We start from the raw sequence: 24,969 nt of genomic DNA, 5'->3' as shown, positions 1-24,969 counted from the left end.
ACCGAAAGGAGCATGGGTCCTCCAGGGCTCCTCACCCCGCTCCGCCCCTCAGCAGGCTTCCACCACAGCCCCCCATACCGTCAGCACCCCCACTTTTGCTCTTGTATTTGGATCTCGCCCCTCGCTTGCCCCGCAGCCTCCACACCCTCCCAGTTCGGGGATAGGGGAGGGGCCGGCAAGGCTGAGCCGCGGCCCCTCTCCCCCGCCCGCAGAGCCCCCCGGGCATCATGAGCGTCCTGGACGACGTGTGCGCCACCATGCATGCCACCGGCGGCGGCGCCGACCAGACCCTGCTGCAGAAGCTGCAGGCGGCTGTGGGCACCCACGAGCACTTCAACAGCTGGAGCTCGGGCTTCGTCATCCACCACTACGCCGGCAAGGTGCGCCCGTGCCCCGCCCCCAGCGCGTCCCACCTGGGCTCGGCCTCCCAACTTCCTGCATCCAGAGCCGCAGGACTCCACGACCCCTTTCCCCAGCCCTCCCACCGACCCCCAGGAACTGGCCTGCCCCCCCACACACCATGGTCCTTCAGCTGGGGCTGCGGAAACCCCCATTGCCACCCCCACCGAGGTCACAGCTCTCCCTAATAACAGGACAGCTCCGCCTAATAGGACAGAAACTCCCTCCCATTGACCCCACATAGGGCAACAGACCCCCACATCCCGATATGAGCTGCAAACCCCACACCCCCTGACTCAGGACACAGCCTTCTAACCCAAACTCAAAGACCCCAGGCCCAAGCTGTGAGCCACCGCCCTCCAAAATGGGCCCGAGCCCCCTGCAGACTCCCACCAAAGACTGTAGAAATCCGCTGGCCTCTGACCCTGGGCCACCGTCCTCCTCCCCCACTGACAGGACTGTAGACTCTCCCACTGACCTCAAGTGGCAGCAGACGTCCCCAGGGATCTCCCAGCCCCCAAACTGGGCTAGAGCTCCTGTGTTCCTTCAGCCAAGGAATAGCAGCTCCCAGGACTACGGAGAGCCCCCACCTTCGATGCAGACCCAGCCCACAAGCCTGATGGAAGACCCCCGTGGATCCCACCCAGCCAGTGCTGGAACCCTCCTGACACCAACCCCACCCCCTCGACTGACCACAACATACTCAATCTGACCTTCTGAGCTCAGATTAAACAGCAGACCCCGCAAGGACCCCGTGTCTAGGCTGCAGCCCCAGACCTCCAACCTGCACTTGAACATCAGACCTCCATGGACCCCAAGCCAATGCAGTAGCTCCCTGACCCCCCTTTTTTTAAAGATTTTATTTTTTTGACAGATCACAAGTAGGCAGAGAGGCAGGCATGGGGGTGGGGAAGCAGGGTCCCTGCTGAGCAGAGAGCCGGATGTGAGGCTCCATCCCAGGATCCTGAGATCATGACCTGAGCCAAAGGCAGAGGCTTAACCCACTGAGCCACCCAGGCGCCCCTAAGCCCCCTGCCCCTTATTAGGAACCATAGGTACCACCCCCATTCGGTCAGCTCAGGGCAAGCCCTCACGGGACCCCCGGCCACCTGGGATGTAAGCAGCACCCCAGGCTTCAGCCCCTCATTCCCCCCAACACTGTTTCCCTCCAGGTCTCCTATGATGTTAACGGTTTCTGTGAGCGGAACCGGGACGTTCTCTTCTCTGACCTCATAGAGCTGATGCAGACCAGTGAGCAGTGAGTGGCCTCTGGGCACAAAGCTGGGGCAGCGGGGCAGAGCGGGATGGGGAGGCCAGGACCCTCTCCATCTTCCCAGGAGCTACCATCGTGCTTTGTGTGGGTGGCTGTCTGCAGGGACAGCCTGTTTCTAGTGACTGGTTCTGATTCAACAGCAGCCCGAGGTCCACAGGAAGAAGTAAGGAGAACCTTAGGGGCAGTTCCTTATGGCCCGTCCAGGCCTCCCCTGTGCAAGCCCAGCTGATGCGGGGTGTAGACAGTGTCCCCTGGTGCACCATGAGAACACACCGCACCCAGCCTTCTTCCTGTATTGACACATATGGACCATCTCCCTGACCACAGCTGCACACTGGGTTCCATTTTTTGCCTTTTTAACCTCCAAATGTAATTCAAGCTCTGCCGTGTGCTGGGCACCATTTCCTGGGACTGGTGGGGATGGAGACTGAACAGGTCAGAGAACACAGGGGCCCTCATTGAGTGGAGAGCCAAGTGGGGAGCAGGCATGGAACCAGGAAAAAGGGCAGATAGTAATATGGCATCGCATGAAAGGCATAAGACCGCGGCCAGTAAAAGGCTGAAATCTGACTCCTGGGCCAAGAACAGGAGCATCCTCTTAGCTGGGTACAAATGCACTTGGCCCCAGACCTGGGACATCAGGGTCTGCCCTGTAACGAGCGTCCCCGGCGCCTCCTCCAGACCCATGGGCACATCTGAGTTTGAGATTCTGCGGTCTAGAGCACGCGGTCTGCTGCATTTCACATCCACGTAGAATCCAAGCTATGCACATCACGACTTGAAAACCACCTTCTTCGGGTACAACTTGCGTGCCATAAAACACATCCAACTTCAGAAGCCATTTTTTTTTTTTTTGAAATGTATAGAGCTGTGCAACCATGACCACTACCCAACTGGGACCATTTGCATCACACCCAAAAGAGCCCTCGTACCAAGTTGCAGTCGATCCCTATTCCCATTACATGTGTAATTTTATATTTTCTTTTTTGAAGATTTTATTTATTTATCAGAAAGAGAGAGAGAGCACAAGCAGGGGGAGCAGCAGGCAGGGGAAAAGCAGACTCCCCGCTGAGCAGGGAGCCCGATGTGGGACTTGATCCCAGCACCTGGGAATCATGACCTGAGCCAAAGGCAGACACTCAACCAACTGAGCCACCCAGGTGTCCCAGCATGTAATTTTAAATTTTCTAATAAGCACAGTTAAAAACATAAAAAGCAGGTAATTCTTCATCTTGGGGTCGTGAGTTTGAGCCCCACCTTGTGGGGGCGGGTAGAGATAACTTAAATAAATTTTTTAAAAAAGTAAAAAGGTGAATAGGTGACATTAAGAAATGTTTTCTTGGGGGCCTGGGTGGCTCAGTGGGTTAAGCCTCTGCCTTCGGCTCAAGTCATGATCTCAGGGTCCTGGGATCGAGTCCCGCATCGGGCTCTCTGCTAGGCAGGGAGCCTGCTTCCTCCTCTCTCTCTCTCTCTGCCTGCCTCTCTGCCTACTTGTGATCTCTCTCTGTCAAATGAATAAATAAATTCTTTAAAAAAAATGTTTTCTTATACCCAATATACCCAAAATATCATTTCGGGTATCATATAAAAATTACATCATATAAAAATTACAAATGAATGAATGAATTATGGAGGAATGAACCATATTCTCTTGCCCCATGCTGTGGTAGTCTTTGAAACCTGGTATGCATTTTAACACTCCCAGCGCACCATGATTTGGACAGGCCAAGTCTCAAGGGCCTCACCCAGTATGACCAGGAGCCGCCATATTGGAAAGCACAGAGCCATGGTTCTCAAAGTAGGGTTCCTGGACCATCGGCGGCAGTTATTACCTGGGAACCTGTTAGAGATGACTGAGCCCCAGCCCAGACGTGTGAATGAGAAACTCAAGAGGAACTGGGTAGGGGCCTAGCCATCCATGTTCTCGCAAGCTCTCCTGGTGATTCTGGTGTCCACTGGGGAGACCACTAGATAGAAAAATTGAGTTGATAAAAGGCTAGAGTGTGCCGTGAGCATCATTCACTCTTTTTTTTTTTTTACTTTCTTTTAATTATGATAAAATACACACAGTATAAAGTTCCCTTATTGCCATTTTTTTAAAGATTTTATTTATTTATTTAACAGACAGAGATCACAAGCAGGCAGAGAGGCAGGCAGAGAGAGAGGGGGAAGCAGGCTCCCTGCTGAGCAGAGAGCCCGATGCAGGGCTCGATCCCAGGACCCTGAGATCATGACCTGAGCCGAAGGCAGAGGCTTTAACCCACTGAGCCACCCAGGCGCCCCCTTATTGCCATTTTGGGTTGTAGAGTTCAATGGCATGAAGCACGTTCCAATGCCGTGCAGCCATCCCCATTCTCTCCTTCCAGAGCGTCTTCTCCCTCCCGAGTATGTCTGGATGCGCAGTGTGCTCACTCTGTGTTGCGGCGGTCAGGGAAGACCCTGAAGGCGATGAGGGAGGGAATAGTGAATAGAGAAAGCGTGTGGAAGCAATCCCCTGGTGATGGACAGTTAGACTGAGCCCATCTAGGACTACTGCGGGCAGCGAGCACCCTCGTCTGTATCTCTGCTCACACGTGCGAGCCTGTGCGTGTGGGATCGTTCCTACACGGGGACCTGCTCCTGTAGCCCGAGATGCTGAGACGCTGCAGCACACGAGATATGTTCCTACTGAGCTGAACTGTGTTCTATTTCACGTGCTCCCCAAGTCGTGCCGGGCCGGAGAGGCAGGAGGAACGATGCAAATAGATCCAGGAACCAGAAGGACAAAAGCGTCTCTCCGGTTCTCACCGTCATACCCCCACATTCAGGGAGAACCGTGCTCCCCTGGGAGAGGGCACCCAAGGTTCAGCTGCACCTCTGACTCCTCCTGTCCCCCCCCGCCCCCTGCCCAGGGCCTTCCTCCGGATGCTCTTTCCTGAGAAGCTGGATGTGGACAAGAAGGGTCGCCCCAGCACGGCTGGCTCCAAGATCAAGGTGGGCCTGGGGCAGGAGAGGAGCTGGGCCTGGGGAGGGCTGGGGACTATTCTCTACTCGTTCTGCCGTCTGTCTCTCATGCCTCCGGGGCCTCTGCCCCCCACCCCTGGCACCCTCTGTGCAGCAGAGTTTTCTTCCAGCTCTGGGGTTAGTAGGGGCTGGACTGGTTTCCTTGGAGTCCCCCCGACTCTCAAATCCAAAAGTGAACCATCATCTTAATAATGTTTTGGTCTTTTGGTTCTTTGCCACTTTAATTTGAATTGTGGTCAAAGTTACATAAAATGTACCATCTCAACCATCGTTAAGTGCACAGCTCGGCGGCATAAAGCACACCACCCCCACCCTCCATCTCCAGAACTTTCCAGCTCCCCAAACTGTCTCCAGAACTTTCTCCAGAACTTTCCATCTTTCCACACTGAGACTCTGTCCCCATGAAGAACGGACTCCCCACCCCCTGCCCCAGCCCTGGCTCCCACCATCTCCCCTCTGTCTCTGTGGACAGGAACTCCTCTGGGGACCTCCTGGGAGTGGGGTCCTGTGGGATGTGTCTTTCTGTGGCTGGCTTACCCCACTCAGCAAAATGTCCTCAAAGTTCATCCATGTTGAAGCAGGTGTCAGGACGTCCTTCCTCTTGAAGGCTGAAGTCTTGCAGCTATAAATGGACCTCATTTGTCCCATCCATTCCTCCACGGGTGGACACTCGGGTTGTTTTCACCTTTTCCCTATGGTGAATAATGTTGCTGTCAACTGGGTGTCCCATTCTAAAAATCTCTTCATAACCCCACACTGGGCACTCGCCAGTGCAGGCAGCCAACGTGGGACACTTTACAGATAAGGGACTAGCTGCACCTGGGGCTTGGGGAGACCAAAGCTCAGAGCAGCAGTCACTGGCCTGGATCACACAGCAGAGCCACAGTCCACATCAAGGTCTCTCAGGCCACCCTCTCCAGTCTACTTCCAAAGAAGTACTCCCCTCAAAGGACAGGCAGGAATGGTCAATGCAACATGCTCTCTTGAGAGCTCTGTTACTCTATCAAAAAACGTTTGCTGAGCACTTGCTAGGCGCCAGATTAAGTGGTGGGTGCTGCAGACAGGAGAGCTCCTGGTCTGAGGCCCAAGGATCAGGCAGACCCACAATATCAAGTCCCCATGGTGTGCACTAATGGAAGAATGCCCAGACCAGGGACGCTGGGCCCCGTGGCTCCCTGGGAGCCAGCCCAATGTGTCTCTGTCTCCTGGGCCTGTATTCAGGGTGGGAGGAGAGAGGGTCCAAGGGTCCCATCTGTGCACCCATCCCCTCCTTCTCCTCCACCTCAGAAACAAGCCAATGACCTGGTGGGCACGCTGAAGAGATGTACCCCCCACTACATCCGCTGCATCAAGCCCAACGAGACCAAGAAGCCCCGTGACTGGGAGGAGAGCAGGTGAACACCAGGGGCACCAATCCACCCACACTGTCCCCCCAGACCGACCCTCCTCCCAGAGCCCGCCCAGAGTCATGGGACCCATTCCAAGACTGAGCGAGGCTGACCCCTAGGACCAACGCAAAACTCTTCAGGGGTCCCAGGGTTCTACCTGGCACTGACCAAGATCCCTGGACTCCAGGGATGAGCAGAACCGAGTGTAGAGTGACCCAGGGATTAGCACAGTCCCCTCTGTCCCCAAACCCTAGGACACACCCCTAGAATTAACCCTGGAACTGGAACTCACACAGACCCCTCCCCCTAGAAGGAAGGCCCCCACCCCACTGAACTGACTCCTGGACACTGAAGTCACACCCTCCCCCACCCAAACTGTCCCCAGCACGAATCCAGACCCCCAGGTCTCACAACTGTCTTTCCCAGCCCAGCTCAGCAGCAGCCCCCTCCCCCCACCCCCACTCCAGACCAGGGAGTACAGGAGACTCACACTGCCTCCCCCTCAGGGTCAAGCACCAGGTGGAGTACCTAGGCCTAAAGGAGAACATCAGGGTGCGCCGGGCTGGCTTCGCCTACCGCCGCCAGTTCTCCAAGTTCCTGCAGAGGTGAGGCTCCCCCGCCTGCCCCCGGCCCCCACCGCCAGTCCGCAGAGGAACCGCCAGCACAGACATGCACCCCAAACCCTCCCACACCCTCTGCCTCCAGGTACGCCATCCTGACCCCTGAGACGTGGCCCCAGTGGCGTGGGGATGAACGTCAGGGGGTCCAGCACCTGCTCCGGGCAGTCAACATGGAGCCAGACCAGTACCAGATGGGGAGCACCAAGGTCTTTGTCAAGAACCCCGAGTCGGTGAGTGTGAGAGACACCTGCATCCCCGCATGGGCGCGGGTCCGGCTCTTCAGGCCCCTTCACGCCTCGGGCCTGTTGCCTTACCCCCTTAGAGCCTCTGTTCCTCCATCTGGAAAGTGGGGAGAGTGGTAGCCCCCTGCAGGATGGGGGTGAGGCTCAGACAAAACAGCAAGTCCGCTAGGTAGGGTGTGGCAGGTAGCAAGTGCTCAGGAAAACCCGAATTAGCCGGACAGGCACAGGGCCCAGGAGGCAGATGCGGAAACACGTAACCCACAAGGGGCAAGACCTCACAGCTTCTCCAGAACGTCACTTGTCCGTCTTTCGACTTTCTTCCTTTTTTCCCCTAACGTCGCCCTGTGCTTTCTCCTCTCCTATGTTTTCTTACCTCTTCCCTCCTTCCTTCCTTCGTGAGCACACTGAGTCCCTGAGTCTGAGACTCTCGTCAAAGCCGTGGTTGGCTGATCCCAAGACCTGCCCCAGGCCCTGAGCTACCGCAGACAAACCTGACTCCGCATTCTCCATGCACAAACCATCCCTCCTGCACCGCACCAGCTCTAAGCCTTTTAGCAAAAGTCTGGGAAGGCCACCAACGTGAAGCTGCGTCTGCTTGCAGGGAGAAAACGAAGTCACAATGACAGATCTGTTCTGGGGACCTACTGTAAGCATGGTGACTGTCGTTGACAGTGCTGTGCTACAGACTGGGAACTTGCTCCGAGCAGATCTCCCCTGTTCTCACACCACAAAAAAAGAAATGGCAGCCATCCGAGCTAGCTAGCCCAGGAGGCCATCATTCTGCAATGTACATGTATCAAATGCATGTGTATATGTATGTATACTTGTATCAAATCAAGGCCTGCGCACCTTAAATTTACACAATGTTATATGTCAGTTACATCGCAATAAACCTGGGGCGGGGGGAGTCTTTTAAACAGCAACAATGACAAGGAGAACAAAAATCAGGGCCAAAGCGGAGGTGGGGCGCCCGGCTGGCTGTCCGTGGAGCACGCCACTCTTGGTCTCAGGGTTGGAAGTTTAAGCCCCCACGTTAGGTGTAGAGATTACTTAAAAATAAAATCTTTAAAAATAAATAAATAAAAAGGCAGGGCAAGGAATCCCCTTGGGTGGCCTGCCTGGCCACCAGCTTCTATAAGAGCACTGGAGAGAAAACCGGGAGCTGGCCGTCTGGATGAGATGTGCCAGCTCACACACTCCCATGCAAATCTTATGTCCCCCAGCCTGGGCCAAGCTGGAGCCCTGGGGAAAGGGCGGCCACCTGCCCAGGGCTGGCTAGGTGCCTCATCGCCTGCATGGTCAGAGCACCTGCCCTACCAGCCCCTCAGGGACTTGAAAGCAACTGGATTGTCTAGATGATTCCCTTGACGTTACTGTAACTTACAAGTGACTGTTCCCTCATCAAACCAGACACATAACACAGTGGAGAGGAGACTCTGGAGATTTCACTGCTACAAAAATTGCTGGGGCTACTGGTTGGTTCAGTTAGTAGAGCGTGTGACTCTTGGTCTCAGGGTCATGTGTTCAAATCCCACGTTGGGCAAAGAGGAAAGAAAGAAAAGAAAGAGACTCAGAGGAGAGAAGGAGAAAGAGAAAGAAAGTGGAGGGAGGGAGAGAAGGAGGGAGGGAGGGGAAGAAAGAAAGGAGAGAGAGAGGGAAAGGAAAGGAAGGGAAGGAAAGGAAAGGAAAAGGAAAAGGAAAGGAAGGGGAAGGAAAGGGAAGGAAAAGGGAAGGGAAGAGAAGGGAAGAAGAGGAAAAAGGAAGGGAAGGGAAGGGAAGGGAGGAAGGGAGGGAGGGAGGGAGGGAGGAAGGAAGGAAGGAAGGAAGGAAGGAAGGAAGAGAAAGAAGAAAATTGTCTTGGGTGCTCAGGTTCTTCTTGGTCCCCCAAACTTGTCTGTACCTACCTCTAGACCTTCTCCCTATAGATGCATTTGCTCCAAGAAATAAGAACAGTCTTTGGGGCCCTGGGTGGCGCAGTCAGTTCAGCACCCAAATCTTGGTTTTGGCTCAGGTCATGATCTCAGGGTCGTGAGATGGAGCCCGGTTTTGGGCTCTGAGCTCAGCCCGGTGTCCACGGAAGACTCTCTCTTCCTCTCCCCTCAGCCCCTCCCCCCATCTCTCTCATTCTCTCTCAAATAAACCTTTTTTAATTTTTTAAAAATTGACCCTGAAAAAAGCAAATAGACAAAGCTAGCACTGGCTAAGACTATATCAGGTAAAATCAAATTCTGACCCAAAAATGCAGTCTGCACACTTTGAGGTGAGGAAGATGAACTGGCTGGAAATAATGACGTTCGCAAAGGGAAAAACTTGGTGGAAACATTTTGTAAGGAAAAAAGAAAGGCTGAAAATTTGCCCGGGACAAAACTGATCCCAATGAGAATCATTTTAGTAAAATGAAAACAGAAGAAACAAACATGGGAACAGTTTTATGACTGTTTATAACTGGGCTGTATCAAAATTGATCAAATTAACTTACCCTAATGGAGTTGGGGACTTTCTCAACCACAAATGCACTTACCCAGGATGATTCTGACTTGGAATCTGTGTCTTATAAACATGGACTCAAAATATCCTTGATGTTTTACGCACGTGCTGGCCTTCACTGCCCATCATGCCGGGCGTGTTCATTTCCGGTGGCTACTGTAACAAGTGCCACCAACTAGATAGCTGAAGTCAACAGAAATTAATTTCCTCGTGTTTCTGAAGGCTAGAAATCCAAAATCAAGGTGTCAACAGGGCCATGCTCCCACTAAAGTCTCCAGGGAAAATCTTTTACTCTCCCTAACATCTGGTGGTCGCCCGCTGTCCTTGCCATTCCTGATCACCCTGGTCTCTGCCTGTCATCCCATGGCCTCCTCCTCTGTGTCAGGGTCCAAATGTTCCTCTTGGAAGGACACCAGTCATACTGGACTGAGGGCCCACCCTATTCCAGTATGACCTCATTTTAACTTTATTACATCTGCAAAGACCCTCTTTCCAGTCAAGGTCACATTCACAGCTTCTCAGTGGACATGAATTTGGGGGTGGGGAGAAACACTATTCAAGCCAGTACACTAAGTTAACCTCAGATCTGGGGCCCATCTCACACACCTTAACCACACGCAACTCTGCCCTCAGCACATGAAGGAGATGAATTTTATTTTTAAAAAGATTTTATTTATTTGAGAGAGAGAGAAAGAGAGCACGAGCAGGGAGAGAGGCAGAGAGAAGCAGACTCCCTGCTGAGCTAGGACCCTGACTCAGGGCTCAATCCCCGGACCCTGGGATCATGACCTGAGCCAAAGGCAGACGCTTAACTGACTGAGCCACCCAGGTGCCCTGAAGGAGATGAATTTTATTTTTTTTTAAGATTTTGTTTATATATTTGAGAGAGAGTGCCAAAGCAGGGGAAGGGCAGAGGGAGAGGGACAAGCAGACTCCCCACTGATCAGGGAGCCCAATGTGGGGCTTGATACCAGGACCCCAGGTTCATGACCTGAGCCAAAGTCAGTCATTTAATCGACTGAGCCACCCAGACACCCCAGAAGGAGATGAATTTTAAACTCTGTAGACAGGAAGATTCCTTTCCCAAATTGAAAATGAATACCCTTCCTGAGCAGAAATAACAAGGTTGCAGGACACTCATCCCATCTGCCCTAAACAGCTAAGGCAGAGAGGACTCCTGGTTGACCCCCACTTCTGCAAGTTCTTTATTCATACTTGACGTCCTCTCGGCAAAGTACAGAATGTACTTATGTGTCCTCCAGACACCCTATATGAGGCATTACTTAGGCATAATTTGCACACAGACACACTGACCCAGAGAATATCTGTCTGAGAAACAAAGGGGATATGGAAACTCCACTAGATTCCCTGCAGGCCGTGAAGCTTTAATCTTGGTGGGGTTAGGATTTCTTCTTGGTGAAAAGATCCCCACCTTTCGTGAACACTTATAAACACCCACAGCTTTAAAAGTTCTCAAAGATGGGGGTGCCTGGGTGGCTCAGTGGGTTAAGGCCTCTGCCTTTGGCTCTCTGCTCAGCGGGGAGCCTGCTTCCTCCTCTCTCTCTCTGCCTGCCTCTCTGACCACTTGTGATCTGTCAAATAAATAAATAAAATCTTTTAAAAAAAAAGTTCTCAAAGATGAATAAAGATTATTTTAGAGAGAGAATGGGCAGGGGAAGGGGCAGAAGGAAACTAAGAGGAAGAGAGAGCGAGCATGAGTGGGGGGAGGGACAGAAGGAGAGGGAGAGAGGGAGAGAAAAAGAGAAGCGACTCCCTGCTGAAGACAGACCCCCCTCCCCCATGGGGGCTCAGTCTCACGACTCTGAGATCATGACCCGAGCCCAAAATCAAAAGTTGGATGCTCAACCAAGCCACCCAGATGCCCCTCCAAACGTACTTTTTAAAGTGCATTTGAGCCAAGTATCTACAGAATTACTTTAGTCCTCCCAAGGAACCCTGGGGTTTCTGGGAAACATCAACCATCTTGGTGTCAGCGAAGCAGACAGCCAGGCTTTTAGCAGTGATGTGATATTTGTGTATTTAACAAATCCCTCTGGGTGAAGTGCTAATTATTTTCCTAAAGAAAGACTCATTTTATTTACAGTATTTCCCATTCCGATATATCCCTGATTGACAGTGCTGTCCCTTTTATCACTAAATTGGTTTGAATTACAACATTCCCCAGTCATCTGTCCTATTCCACTAGGTTGTTCTTTTTTTTTTTTTCTAAAGAGTTTATTTATTTATTTGACAGACTGAGATCACAAGTAGGCAGAGAGGCAGGCAGAGACAGACAGAGGAGGAAGCAGGCCCCCTGCTTAGCAGAGAGCCTGATGCGGGGCTCGATCCCAGGCCCCTGAGATCATGACCTGAGCCAAAGGCAAAGGCTTTAACACACTGAGCCACCAAAGCGCCCCTCCACTAGGTTGTTCTATTCTGCAGTCAGCACCCCATTGTTCTTATTACTATAGACTTATAAGTTTTCATATCCAGTAGGCTCCTTTCCTTGATATGTTCACGGTTTATTTTAAGTGAAGGGACATCCTTCATGGCATTTCAACTCTGACTTGCTCTAATAGAGTTTATACCCTAAGATCCCTCTGGACTCAAAAGTCTGCTCTCTGCAAAAGCTTCTATTCCAGGGCTGCCAGGTACGGCTGTGCAGGTTGTGCACTATACAACTACCTGGTCTCCAGGTACATCACAGTCCTGTGTGCCAGATTTTCATATTTACAGTATTTTGTTGGTTTCTAAGATGCACATTGGTTCACGTTTCTAACGTCTCTGAAATCAGGGTGCACCTCACATGGGTGACATGCCATAACTTGATTAGCAGTGTGAGAAACAGTGATGTTACACCACTTCAGGCAAGACACAGCTAGGAAGAGGCAGAGCTGGGATTTGAACCCTGCAAGACCGGCCCACAATGTGGGGGCTTGTGCTCCATATTTGGAGGGAACCCTGGGTCGAGTCATTGGGAAGAAAAAAAATATTTGCCATAGTGTGTAAGCATGTGTGCAGGTGCTGGTAAGCAAAAGCAAGTGGGCAAGGTGGGGTTGGAGAAAGACCCACCGCCCCTCCCTCTCACCCAGCTCTTCCTTCTGGAGGAGATGCGAGAGCGCAAGTTCGATGGCTTTGCCCGCACCATCCAGAAGGCCTGGAGGCGCCATGTGGCAGTCCGGAAGTACGAGGAGATGCGGGAGGAAGGTGAGAGGCCACAGGTGGGAGGCTCAGGGTGGAGACAGGTGGACTTGGAGGAGCCAGGCCACAACCTCTGCCCCCGACCCGGTGTCCCCACAGCTTCCAACATCCTGCTGAACAAGAAGGAGCGGAGACGGAACAGCATTAATCGGAACTTTGTCGGGGACTACCTAGGGCTTGAGGAGCGGCCGGAGCTGCGTCAGTTCCTAGGCAAGAGGGAACGCGTGGACTTCGCTGACTCAGTCACCAAGTATGACCGCCGCTTCAAGGTGAGGCTCTAACAGGTGGGCGCGTCTGGGACCCTGGCCCCAGCCTGGCAACCCCACCAGAGGCGCCCCCTCAGCTGGCCCAGACACACCTGTCCACTGGTATATATTCACCTAGCCTAGATACACCTGCCTGATCACAGATACACCCTCAACTGGGCCAGACACACCTGTGCACAGGTACACACGCAACTAGCTTAGATACGTCTGCTATTAAGCAGGCCCTCATGGAGCCCAAACACACCTGTCCTTCGCATATACCGTCACCTGGCCAGACACAGCTGTCTGCAATTATACACTTCCTTCGCCCGGAAGCCCTGACCATAGGGCCACCCCCATTCGCCCTGGACACACCTCTCCATTAGGTATACCCTCAGCCAGTCTAGATAGTTATGTCAATTAGATGTATCTTCATCTGGCCCAGATACACCTGTGCCCAGGTACACTCTCATCTGGCCTGGGCATCCAGCAGCTATGCATCCACCTCTCCTGTACTTATTCCCTGGCCCGGGAATCCCTCCCTAGCCAATATACCCATACTTAACCTCCTATCTCTTACATAATGCAATTCCTCATATACCTTCACGTGGAGGGAAACACTCAGCTGACCTGCCCTTCCCCTGCCTGAGGTTGATCCCCTGGAGCCAGGTGGCCCGTGCCCGGAGCTCTGGCCACCAGCTCTGCTCCTGCATCCTCACAGCCCATCAAAAGGGACTTGATCCTGACGCCCAAGTGTGTGTATATAATCGGACGGGAGAAGGTGAAGAAGGGACCAGAGAAGGGCCAGGTGCGTGAGGTCCTGAAAAAGAAGCTGGAGATCCAGGCCCTCCGGGGAGTTTCCCTCAGGTGAGGCCAGGTCCTCCCCGGCCCCAGTCGCCCTCATCTGCCCTCACACTTCTCACCCCATCTGTCACCCAGACCATCTAACGTACCGCTATACCCGTAACCCTCTCTTGGCCCTACCTGCCACCTTCCCCTGCCCCCACACTCATCCTCATGTGCCAAGAGCACCTGTCCCCTCACCTGACGCTTCTCTGGGACCACCTTCCCCAGCTCCTCGCCGCCACCTCTGGCCTTTCCCCCGCCTGCATCAGCCCTCACCTCCCTTCACCCGACCGTCCCCGTCGCACCTCACATGTCAGTCCTGCCCCCCTCACCTGCCTTCCCTCCCACCCCTCCCCCAGCACGAGGCAGGACGACTTCTTCATCCTCCAAGAAGACGCCGCCGACAGCTTCCTGGAGACCGTCTTCAAGACCGAATTCGTCAGCCTCCTGAGCAAGCGCTTCGAGGAGGCGGCGCGGAGGGCGCTGCCCCTCACCTTCAGCGACACGTACGCCCCCGCCCCCGTCCCCGGGCTGGGCTGGGCACAGCGCCCCCTCTCCCGCCCCGCGGCCCCGGCCAGCTTGGGGAGTGGGCGTCCCCGCAGCTTCCTCCTCTCCCCCACAGACTACAGTTCCGAGTGAAGAAGGAGGGCTGGGGGGGAGGTGGCACCCGCAGTGTCACTTTCTCCCGTGGCTCCGGCGACGTGGCGATGCTCAAGGCTAGCGGCCGGTCCCTCACAGTCAGCGTGGGCGACGGGTTGCCCAAAAGCTCCAGTGAGTCTGCGCAGAGCTGGGGGCGGAGCCAAAGAGGCGGGGCCTGAGGAGGCGGGGCCAGCGAGGGGGCTAAGGCTGTGGGGGCGGAGCCACTGAGGTCGGCCCGGAGCGGGTGAGGGCCACGGAGGGGTGGTAGAGAAAGACGTAAGGGGAAGGACGCAGCTACAGAGAGGGCAGGGTCAGCGAGGTAAGCAATGATTGGGAGAGAAACGTTGAGGGGGCGTGGCCATGCCAATAGCCCCTCCCAACAGTGGGCGGACCTAGAAGACCCGGGCCAAAGAGAGGTGGGTCTTGGGGGGCTGAGCCACTTGTTGGGCAGAGTCTTCTCAGTAACTGCGGGGCGGGGTCGATGGGACAGCCAGGGAACCAGCGGGGGGAGTCTGGGGCGGAGCCACAGAGTGGACTGGACTTGTGGGCGGGGCCAAGAGCCTGATGCGGTGTGGTCCTCACTCAAATTCCCAAATCCTTTCCCCTTTCAGAGCCTACACGGAAGGGAATGGCCCAAGGAAGACCTCGAAGGTCAGCCCAGGCCCCTACCCGGGCAGCCCCGGGGCCTCCCAGAGGTGAGGCGACGTGTCTTCCCTTGCCTCTTGTGTGCTCCAAGACCCAAGCCACGCCAGCTGTCAACAGATAGAGCAGACCACTCTGTTCTCTGCCTAGAACTCTCCACAGCTCCCCCTCTTCCACAGATTACAGACTAAGCTTAGTCGGATCTAGAGTCCTTCAGAAGCCAAACCCAGCTAACCACCAACCTTTCTCTCCTCCCATCGTATATTTCTGTCACTGGAGCTACATCTTACTCTGTCGGTTTAACAAATTTGTTCTTATCTCCAAGCCTTTGCTTGGGCTGTTTACTCCTCTTGTGTCGCACATTTTCACTTAGCTTGAGCTCCTACTCATCCTCCAAGACCCACCTACAGAAGAGGATGGGGGAAATCTTACCCCTGCAGAGCCTCCCTCTGGACCAGTCCTTACCATGCTGTGTTGAGCATGTGACTGGTTGCCTCCTCCCTCAGCCTGGGATCTTGGGAGCTAAGTCCTCCCCAAATGCTACCTTCACCCTGATAAATGCTCCCACTCTTCCTCCTGCAACAGGCCTGGGCCACAATGGGGTGCCTCCTTCTGCCAGAAGTGGGCCCCTGCCCCTGGAGATCACATCTGGAAGGGGCTCCCAGCAGCCTTTCCGGGGCCCTCCATCTTCAGCCCTGAGGGCCAGTAGACGCCCCCGGGCAAGGCCCCCCTCGGAACACAACACAGAATTCCTTAACGTGCCTGACCAGGGTGTGGCAGGGTAAGTGAGTTACAGTGAGAGCCCCAGGAGGTGGACAGGGGGCAGGGGAGTGTCTGGGCTGTGATGACGCCTCCCTGTGCCCACAGCATGCAGAGAAAGCGCAGTGTGGGGCAGCGACCTGAGCCGGGTGTTGGCCGACCCAAGCCCCAACCTCGGATGCATGGCCCGCGGTGCCGGGCACTGTACCAGTATGTGGGCCAAGATGTGGACGAGCTGAGCTTCAATGTGAACGAGGTTATCGAGATCCTCATGGAAGGTGTGTGTCCCAGGCCATAGAGGGGAGGAGTCAGAACCCTGAAACAGCTAGGCAACACCCCATTCCTGCACACCCTTCCCAAGGAGAACAGAAACAACCAGCGCCCACTAAAGATATGCTCTTCCGAGCCGGTGACTGCATAGGCTAGAAGTCTGGGTCTGAAGTTTCCCTCCTAGGACACTGGGGGCCTGGCCTCCCAGCAGCATGACCAATCCCTGGGGCCTCATTTTTCTCTCCTGTCGAGCACAGTGCTAATAGCAGAACCTACCTCACCCCTTGTCTGGATGGGCCAGGCCACCTTCCTACCTTACTCCACTGGGCTGCCCCCCACCCAGAGGGGCTTGGGACTCAGCAGCATCCTCTGTGGGTAAATGGGGAGCCCCAAAGGGGTCACTCACTGGTCCATCATGGGGAATGAGGGGAGGCACCTATAGAAAGTGATGAGGGACGAGCACAAGAGAATGGAATAGAACATGACAGAGTGTGAGGTAGTAGCAAGAAAAACCACTTGTCCGTCCATCCCTCCCTCCTTTCCATCTGTTGACAGTTCTCTTTTCAACGTCTGCCTTCTGCCACACCAGTGGCAATGACTAAAACAGGCAGGGAGCCAGCATGAAGGCTTTCTCCTAGGTGGGCTGGACACTGCCTCACGCTCCCTTCTCACCCACAGATGCCTCAGGCTGGTGGAAAGGCCGGCTGCATGGCCAGGAGGGCCTCTTCCCAGGAAACTACGTGGAGAAGATCTGAGAAGGGGCCCAGATTCTGCCTCCTGCCTGCTCGCAGGAGGGGGAACCAGGGAACCAGGCCCCGCTGGCGAGGGCCTCATTTTCCTTGGCTGCATTAGCCCGAAGGTCCAGCCCAGTGGCCTCCAGCCCAGCCCAGCCTAACTCAGGCCCTGGGTCTGGGGGTCACCACCGCAGCCCCCACAGGGCCCTGGCCTCCCCCATGTCACACACGTTGCCTCCTGTGTCAAACAGGGCTAACAGCATGAATCTACCTCCCAGCTGCCTTGTGAGTATAAATGAGTAATGTCCTGTCGGCAAAGTGCCAAGCACAGTTGGGGACACCTTGACAAGCAAGACTCCCCTTCTTCTGTCATCACTAAGGCAATAAACATTTGCCAGGTGAAAGTGTGAATTAATTTGCCTTCTCACAAGGCTGAGGGAGAAGCTGCAAATACTCCAAAACTGGGAGCCGGGAGAAGTTTTGTCACTTGCCCGAGATCCCTCAGAGCCAAGGCTTGAACTCGTATATACCCCCACCCCATCTCTCCCAAAGATGGAGTTTGTCCCACCTGCCTGCTCTTGGCCTTTTGCATCCCAGCCTTCCTGTAGAAAATAGCCTGGGGGGTCTTGTCAGCTTTGAATCTGCGGGCCCCAAAGCCATCCGTGACCTGATTGGACCCTGAGGAAGGAGGCAGGTCCCACATGGCCCATCACCATCCAGTCTGGGCCAACCTTGGCCCCTGCACCTGCCCCTCCTCCCGCCCCGTGTCTGTGCCTTCTTAGCCCTCCCTCACCTGGGGTCAGGACCGGTTCTGATATGCAAGGGCCCTGGCTTTCCGCATCTATTGCCATGGATTTAGGGGGTCAGCCTCACTACTGGTCTCCCCAGATGCTTCCAAGCCAGTGATGGAGTCTGAGCCTTTGGGGATCCTGCCATGGGCTTAAGTATCCCAACTTTCCAAACAGACACCCACTCTGGGCTCAGACCCTCAAGGAGCAGTCAGTCTGGGAGAGACGGAGCCAAGCCGGTGGGGTCAGGACTGGGTCAGAGAAGGGACAGGGGCTGGGGCAGGGGAAGGGGACGCAGAGAGAGAGTGGGCATTGCTGGAGGAGGCAAGAAGGAAGAAAAGGGTTTGGGGTCAGCAGATCTTGATGGCAAACGCCACATACAACGATCCAGGCTGTGACAGGAGAACTCAGGCAGGGGACACCTACCCAGCCGGGGAGGATGGGAGACGGGCTCTCAGAGAAAGACTGGCCAGTAGCCCCTTCTGCAGGATCTGAACCCTCTCTCTTCTGTCCCTACCTTGGGAAGCTGAGTGTGGCTGAAAAAAAGAAAAAAAAAAAAAATCCCAAGGTTGCCACTGGGTCTCAACAGCTCTTTTATTCACCAATCATTATACAGAAGCACTTACCCATTCCCCTGAATGTCCCTGGTTTCCTCCATCTCTGATTTCCGTCCCTCCACTGCCCAGCCACCCCCGTGTATGCCTCTCTCTGCAACACTTAGATGTTAGAACAGGCTGGGGAGAAAGGGCAGGAGCCACCAACCTCATCAACTGGACATTCTCTGGGGCTAAAGAGGAACTGGGGCATCCTCTTCCACCTCCCTACTCTCTCCTTGCACTCACCATGCAGTCTGCCTGCCCTGACATTTTGGGGTACAGCCCTCGGGCCCCACCGCCATGGTGGTCACCCCATTTACAGGAAGTAGGGCCTTCTGGGTGTCACATCTAGGTTACAGCATCTTCAGACTGCAAACCTCAATCACCTTGGCCCTGCCCACTCCACAGCCCCACATCCTGTTGACTTAGAGAATTTCTTAAGCCTGGCCTCTCCTCTCCCTTCCTTGGGTCCGTGTCCTTCTGAGGCCTCACCCCACCCTTCCCCAGGTTGCACCAGCCTCCTCTCCACACACAAACACACCTCCACCCTGTGTCAAATGATCTGTTATTATTTTTTTTTTAGATTACTGAGCTTTTCACTGTATTCATTATCATCAAAACCACATTTTTTTAAATTAAGTCTTTCTTTTTTTTTTAAAGATTTTATTTATTTATTTGACAGATAGAGATCACAAGTAGGCAGAGAGGTAGGCAGAGAGAGAGGAGGAAGCAGGCTCCCTGCCGAGCAGAGAGCCCGATGCGGGGCTCGATCCTGGAACCCTGAGATCATGACCTGAGCCAAAGGCAGAGGCTTAACCCACTGAGCCACCCAGGTGCCCCCAAAACCACATTTTTTTTAAAAAATTCAAACAGCACAAAGTATGAAAAGACTGTCTCTCCCTCACTTAAAAAATCTGTTCCCCTCCCCACTTTTTTAATGTCTCCTTCTAATGGTATTCTCCACATATAAAGGCACATGGGTACCTCTTCTGTACACAGATGGAAATACACTGTACATAAAGTCTACACTTGCCAGAACGCAAGATACCTCTTGAACGTTAATGTCTTATAGAGACCTGAGATCAAAGATTCACTTTCCCATCCCCCTCAACTGCCCATCCTCCCAACAACAACCAGGAATCAGATGGTGGACCTCCCCCTGCTAAAAATACATCAATGGTAAGAATAGAAACCACACTCCTCTCTATGGTTCATGAGGTCCTGTGTGACCCTCCCTGCACCAAGTTCACTTTCTGACCTCCACACTCTGCCTCCACTCTGTTCCAGCAGTGAGCTGATCTCCTTACTGGTCCTTGAGAAAGACAAGCTTGTCCCTCCCCACCTCGCACATTTGTACAGCTATCCACTTCCCAGAGTCGCCTGACCTTCCATTTGCTCACATCTTCCTGACCAGCTCAAAAGTCAACTCACAGAGAGACTTCCCTCCTTCCTGTGTGTGCCTCTGTGTGTGTGTGTGTGTGTGTGTGTGTGTGTGTGTGTGTTTTCCTTTGTAGCAGTTAAAACACTAAGGTGGTTTTCTGGATTTGTTGACTCATCGTCTGTTTCCCCATTTTAAAATGTGAGCAAGCCCCTGAGAGCAAGGATGTTTGTCCTGTCCTCTGAGTCCCCAACGCCTAGCACACAGTAGGCGCTCAAGGAATGTAGGATGGATAGGTGAGTTATTCCAGGCCTGTCCACCCAGGGGTCTCCCTCCTTAGGCTACACCTGTCCGGAGACAAGCAGTTTGCTTCCGACCCCTGGCTATCACAGGGAGCCCATTCCAACTTCAGAACTCAGTGCACTGCAAATTTTCACGATCACTGCCACTTTCTCTCGAGGTGGCCCAATCAACACTCCCTCTTCAAAAAGGAGAGCAGCTAAGAGCTGGTGACGGGACGGGATAAAGGTACCCATTTTGCAGATGACAACAAGGGCCCGGAAGGATTTTTCCTCAAGATCTCTGAGCACAGGGTCTTTAAAGGCTGTGCTTGCAAACCCGCAGCACCGCCTCCTCCAGGAGGACCCAGCCCGAAGGCCCCGCCCCACTAGGGGCGCTGTGCGCAGGCCCCGCCCTCGGTCTCGCGAGAGCTGGGAGGCGGAAAATGGCGTCGACGTGAGCACGAGCCCGCGGCCGCCCAGGGAGTCGCCGCAGCCTCAGCCGGAGCCACAGGAGCCGCAGGAACAAGAGGCTGAGCCGGGTCGAGGATGGTGAGCGCGGCGTCGCGGGTGCGGGCGCGGCGAACCAGCGGGTGCTGGCGGGGCGCGGCCGTGTCGCACGCGCACCGCCCGGCCGACCCCGCCCCCACATCCGGGCCTTCGCCCGTCGCTGGCTGTCACTTGGGGAACACCCCACCCCCGGCTTCCTGGCCCCGCTTCGACTGGGCCACGCCTACAGGATTCAGGCTCCGCCCCTGTTCCTTATGCATCCGGGCCCCTAGCATCTCCGGGTTTGGCTGCCCAGCTGCAGCCCGGGTGGGTGTGTTTCCGTTCGGAGACAGTCCGCTTGATCCCTTCTGGCCTCTCCACGGTGTTCCTAGCGGCGCCCTGTTCGGAGCCTGGTCTTTGTAACCTGCGCCCCGCCCGCACCCCGTAGGCCACGGCCCTGCCCCCAAGTTAGGGACGAGGGACTGCTGCCTTCACAGGAGTAATTCTTGACAGATGCGCCCTTCTGCAGCTGGGACACCTCCCAGCTCCCTCCCAGAGGATGGAACACAGGAGGTTCAGTCCACCCTTATCCCCTACCCGCCCCTGATGGTGACTCCTTAGGATTGGGGCTGACGGGGTGATTTCTCAAGGGCGTTTGCTGCTTCAGGAATGTCCACAGGTCTTGGCGGGGTGGGAGGGGTTCCCATGGCTGGCCCAGGCCGACCTGGGCCCAGAGGGGTTCTCCCTGCCTTTTCCTTCCACTAGGAGGAGGAACCCTCGGGGCCCAACCCGGACATGCCGGCCCCTGCAGAGCCCAGCTTCAGTGAGACTGACAAGGAGGTGTTGTCCCCAGTTGCGGCAGCAGCAGCCACTTCCTCTTCCATGGGGGAGGAGCCAGGCCCTGAAAGGGCATCCACACCCCCAGCGTGGGACCGAGGAGGGCCTGGGGGGACCCAGCAGGGTGCCCCCTCAGCCCCAGACAGTGTTCAGCCCGGTCCTGGATCCAGCCTTGGCCTGACCAGCACCGTCCCTGGGACCAGCGAGGACCTGAGGCCTCCCAGACGACGCCAACAACCAGGTGATCTGTGATGGAGCCTTCTGGGGGCTCACAGGCCTTGGAACAATTAAGATGAATACAGATTATCTCCAGACTTGGGCCCCATCTAGAGGGAGTCACATTTACTGAGCACCAAGCGTAAGCCAGGCTGTGGCTACAATGATGAGCCAGCCAACCCAGCCCCTGCTCTCTGGCAGCTCCGCCTGGTGGGGGAAACAGATGGTAAAGGCCCTGGTAAGAAACCAGTAGGGTAATTCCAGCTTCATATATGCCTCTCTGGGACAGAACTCGACATGTGGCCAGGGGAAGAGTGGGTGACACCCCCCTTTCCGTGCATCCTGCAGGGAAGCAGATACCCTGCTCCAGCCCTGGCTGCTGTCTCAGTTTCCCCAGTGTTCGAGACCTGGCACAGCATCTGCGTACCCACTGCCCACCCACACAGTCCCTGGAAGGTAGGGCCAGAGTAGGGGGTGGGAGGCAGGGAGAGCCTTCAGGCCGGCCTTGGCCATCCCTCTCCACTCCTCTGTCCTTCATCCCTGCCAGGCAAGCTCTTCCGCTGTTCCGCCCTGAGCTGCACCGAGACCTTCCCCAGCATGCAGGAACTGGTGGCACATGGCAAACTGCACTACAAACCCAACCGCTACTTCAAGTGAGACACTGACTATCCCGACTACCCCTGATTTGATTGCCACTACCTGGGGTCCAGGCCTTTCTCCCTTCCTAGTCGAGGGTGTGGGGGTGGGGGGGTGAGTCTGGCAGTGGGTGTGGCCTCGGGCCCTTACCTGCCTCCAAAGAGAGACTGGTTACTGGAGCGAGTCCCAGACACTCGAAGGGCGGAGCTCGGAAAGGGCGAGGCATGTCGTGTGTGTCTCCATCCCGTCCCTCCTGACCTTCTTAGAAGAAAACTGGCCACCTAAGTCAAAATTCAGACTTCCTTCCTCGTTTTCCCAGGGCAAGGACCCGGAGGGGTCCGGAAGGGTCGCGGCCACATTGGGGGGCGCTTAGAGCAAGCTTCTCCCCCACGCAAGTGGGGGTTCTGTGATTTGGGCCTTAGGCTCCCTTACCACCCTCGTGCGGCGGCTCCCCAGGTAGCATCGGATAGGCCCTACCCTCGCCCCCCAGGAGACCCAGCCCAGTCCTATGCCTGCCCCCAGGTGTGAGAACTGCCTCCTGCGCTTCCGCACGCACCGCTCGCTCTTCAAGCACCTGCATGTTTGCGCCGAGCATGCGCAGAGCCCAGCCCCGCCGCCACCCCCCGCCCTGGACAAGGAGCCACCGACGCCTGAGCGTCCCCCGGAGTCCGACACTGCTTCGGCGCCCGGCCTGCCGTTCCCGCTGCTCGAGCCCTTCACGACCCCCGCCCCTGCCCCCACCGGGCCCTTCCTGCCCTACTTGAACCCCGCGCCCTTTGGCCTAAGTCCCCCACGCCTGCGCCCTTTCCTGGCCGCGGCGCCCGGGCCGCCCGCCTCCAGCGCCGCAGTCTGGAAAAAGAGCCAAGGTGAGTGTGGGAACAGCGCCGCCTGAAGGGTGAGCCGGGCTCACCCAGACTTCTGACCTTGATCCGCCCGTTTATCTCAGGTGCCGGCGGCAGCCCGCGAAGACCCCAGGGCGGCTCCGACGCGCCCTCAGGTGCGTGCAGGTGACCACCAGGGAGGGGTGGAGGGGATTTTTCTGTTCTGCGCCCTGCGGGCCCAGGGGATGCTGGGAAGCAGCGTTGCCCGCCCCTTCCCAGGTGGCCAGAGCTGCCACCCCCGAAATACAAAAATTTTGCCTTAAAAATTATTAGCCCCTGAGCCTTCATCTGCGCCGGCGTTTCCGTGTAAAACCCGCGCCCGCTTCACAAGTCCTTTGCCCTGCGGTGGTTCCAGGGACGGGAGTGGGGGATTCGGATAAGTCAAGTTTAGTGCGCCCCCCCCCACCCAATTACAGGAGGGAACACGCTCGGGAGCAATGGATCAGCCAGGCCAGACCAGCCTGGTGCCCGGGAGCTGATGGGGAGGCGGGGGAAGGTCTGACCCGCACTCGTCCACGTCTACCATCCTTGGGGGTGGCCGGGACTGACGGGGTCCCGCCTGCCCGCAGGGCACGCGGCCCCGAGCCGCATCGTGTGGGAGCACACACGCGGCCGCTACTCGTGCATGCAGTGCGCCTTCTCCACGGCCTCGCGGCCCGCCATGACACTGCATCTGGAGGACCACCGCCCCATCGCCCCCGCGGCTCCGGGGCCCGGGCAGCCGCGCCCCGACGCGCGGGCGGGTAAGGCGGAGGAGCGCTCGAGTGGGGAGGGCGGGGCCCCCGAGGCGAGGGGCGGGGCCGAGGCTCAGGCGACCCCTCCTCTGCCCCACCCAGACCCGGTCCCGCTTGCACCCAAGGTGTCTCCGCTGCTGTCAGAGGGGGAGTGTCCGGTTTTCTCGCCGTTCTGAATCCCGCCGCGGTGGGGAGCGGGGGGGGGAGTTGGACTGTAGGATGGGGGTAGTTTTGTAATTAATGGGGCAGGGGAGGGGGAACAATAAAGGACGCGCGATGAGCCAGCCTGTGCTGTGTCTGGGTCCCTTGCCCCTCCGATGCATAGCCGGCCAGTCTAGCAGTCATGGGGTGCGCACACCCTGAGAGGCGACAAGCCTCCCCTCAACCTCACTATTACCCCTCACCTTGACACTGGGACCCAGGTCTCCAGTTCAGTGCCACCCTCTTCAGCTGTAGCTGAGACTGCCGGTGCCCCTTGTCTTGTCCCACCATTTCCGGAAACCAGATGGGATGGAAACCTCGCTTTTAGTAAGTCCCAGGACAGGCTGGGAGGTTGGTTCTGAGAAAGTACTGGGGCTGGCCCTGCTGGAGCCACCCCCCACCCACATTCCTGAAGCCAGTTCAGACTCACAGGTGACACACAGGTGACAAGGTTGAGGTGATGGTGCCAGGGTCCCCAGGCATGGGCACTGTCAGCCTGGGGGCTCTGGTTTGGTCTTCGTCCCTGCCCTCCAAACTCTCCTCTTGGCTGCCTGCTTTCACTTCTGCCCCTGTGTCAGCTCTGAGGAAGAGGGCGGGTCAAAGCCAACCCTGGGGATCCTGGACTTCCTCCCTCCTCACCCCTCCCCTCTCTGCCTTCCAGCCACTAGGATCTCCTCTTCCCTTCATGGGAAATCAGTCCCGGGTCAAGCTTCAAAATCTGGGGCCACACTGCTGTCCCAGCCCTGTTGTCACCAAAACGCAGTGAGCCAAGCCTCCGGGATGTGGAAGTCTTACGCATGTTGTTGGCGGCTGCCCCTCAGAAGCTACTTTTACTTCCTGCATCTTGCTCCCGTCCAGCCCGGGGTCCTTTAGCTTAGGCCCCTGACCCTCTTCCCCCGCTCCCAACCCCGGTACCTGAAGCAACCTCTCCTGTCCTTCCCCCCCAAGTCTGAACACCACTGAAAACGGGTTTCTTCTCGTGCCTGCCTGGTCGCCTTCAGTGGCTCCCCGTGGCTCTCTGGATGAAGGCCTTGTTCTAATAACCCACAAGGTTCCATCCTGAATCTCCCCACCTACTCCCTCATCCCTCTCCTCTTCCTCATCATCCTCTTCCTGGGGAACATAGACCTTCTATGAGCAAGAACTCACTAACCTTGCAGTTTAACAGCTCCAAGCTCTAGAGGCCC

The 24,969-nt window shown here is 55.9% G+C and overlaps 2 protein-coding genes and 1 long non-coding RNA gene across 8 annotated transcripts in view; 2 read left to right on the top strand and 1 right to left on the bottom strand.

The window, feature by feature from the left end:
• MYO1F (myosin IF) overlaps positions 1–18,110 on the top strand; it is a 32,808-nt gene extending 14,698 nt beyond the window's left edge. For both annotated transcript variants that reach the window (XM_047705221.1, XM_047705212.1), the window contains 15 exons: positions 213–380; positions 1,572–1,657; positions 4,564–4,645; positions 5,963–6,069; positions 6,570–6,668; positions 6,769–6,913; positions 12,505–12,619; positions 12,713–12,882; positions 13,580–13,725; positions 14,064–14,210; positions 14,327–14,475; positions 14,955–15,038; positions 15,571–15,766; positions 15,853–16,022; positions 16,693–18,110. In XM_047705221.1, the coding sequence (XP_047561177.1) occupies positions 213–380; positions 1,572–1,657; positions 4,564–4,645; positions 5,963–6,069; positions 6,570–6,668; positions 6,769–6,913; positions 12,505–12,619; positions 12,713–12,882; positions 13,580–13,725; positions 14,064–14,210; positions 14,327–14,475; positions 14,955–15,038; positions 15,571–15,766; positions 15,853–16,022; positions 16,693–16,769 (1,941 nt within the window). In that variant the 3' untranslated portion in view covers positions 16,770–18,110. The remainder of the gene's footprint in view (positions 1–212; positions 381–1,571; positions 1,658–4,563; positions 4,646–5,962; positions 6,070–6,569; positions 6,669–6,768; positions 6,914–12,504; positions 12,620–12,712; positions 12,883–13,579; positions 13,726–14,063; positions 14,211–14,326; positions 14,476–14,954; positions 15,039–15,570; positions 15,767–15,852; positions 16,023–16,692) is intronic.
• LOC125086140 (uncharacterized) lies at positions 3,946–18,080 on the bottom strand. Its single transcript, XR_007123107.1, has 3 exons — positions 17,963–18,080; positions 5,213–5,367; positions 3,946–4,111 (listed from the first exon to the last, which is right to left on the bottom strand). It is a non-coding gene; the product is annotated as an uncharacterized LOC125086140 (long non-coding RNA).
• A 2,105-nt stretch (positions 18,111–20,215) lies between the features above and the next one.
• On the top strand, positions 20,216–23,874 carry ZNF414 (zinc finger protein 414). Of its 5 annotated transcripts, XM_047705260.1 has the most exons (9): positions 20,216–20,340; positions 21,043–21,355; positions 21,679–21,786; positions 21,878–21,983; positions 22,489–22,832; positions 22,913–22,963; positions 23,264–23,311; positions 23,417–23,590; positions 23,684–23,872. In XM_047705260.1, the coding sequence occupies exons 1-9, from the start codon at positions 20,338–20,340 to the stop codon at positions 23,755–23,757; spliced, it is 1,221 nt and encodes a 406-aa protein (XP_047561216.1). In that variant the 5' UTR covers positions 20,216–20,337; the 3' UTR covers positions 23,758–23,872. The 5 variants fall into 5 exon arrangements, with proteins under 5 accessions (XP_047561216.1, XP_047561200.1, XP_047561192.1 ...); XM_047705244.1 differs by having other exon boundaries at positions 21,046–21,355; positions 23,417–23,874; XM_047705236.1 differs by having other exon boundaries at positions 23,417–23,873.
• The last annotated feature ends 1,095 nt before the right edge of the window (positions 23,875–24,969 follow it).

This window comes from Lutra lutra, chromosome 1 (assembly GCF_902655055.1).
Source record: "Lutra lutra chromosome 1, mLutLut1.2, whole genome shotgun sequence".
Taxonomy (NCBI): domain Eukaryota; kingdom Metazoa; phylum Chordata; class Mammalia; order Carnivora; family Mustelidae; genus Lutra; species Lutra lutra.
This window is presented reverse-complemented; position numbering and strand designations above follow the sequence as displayed.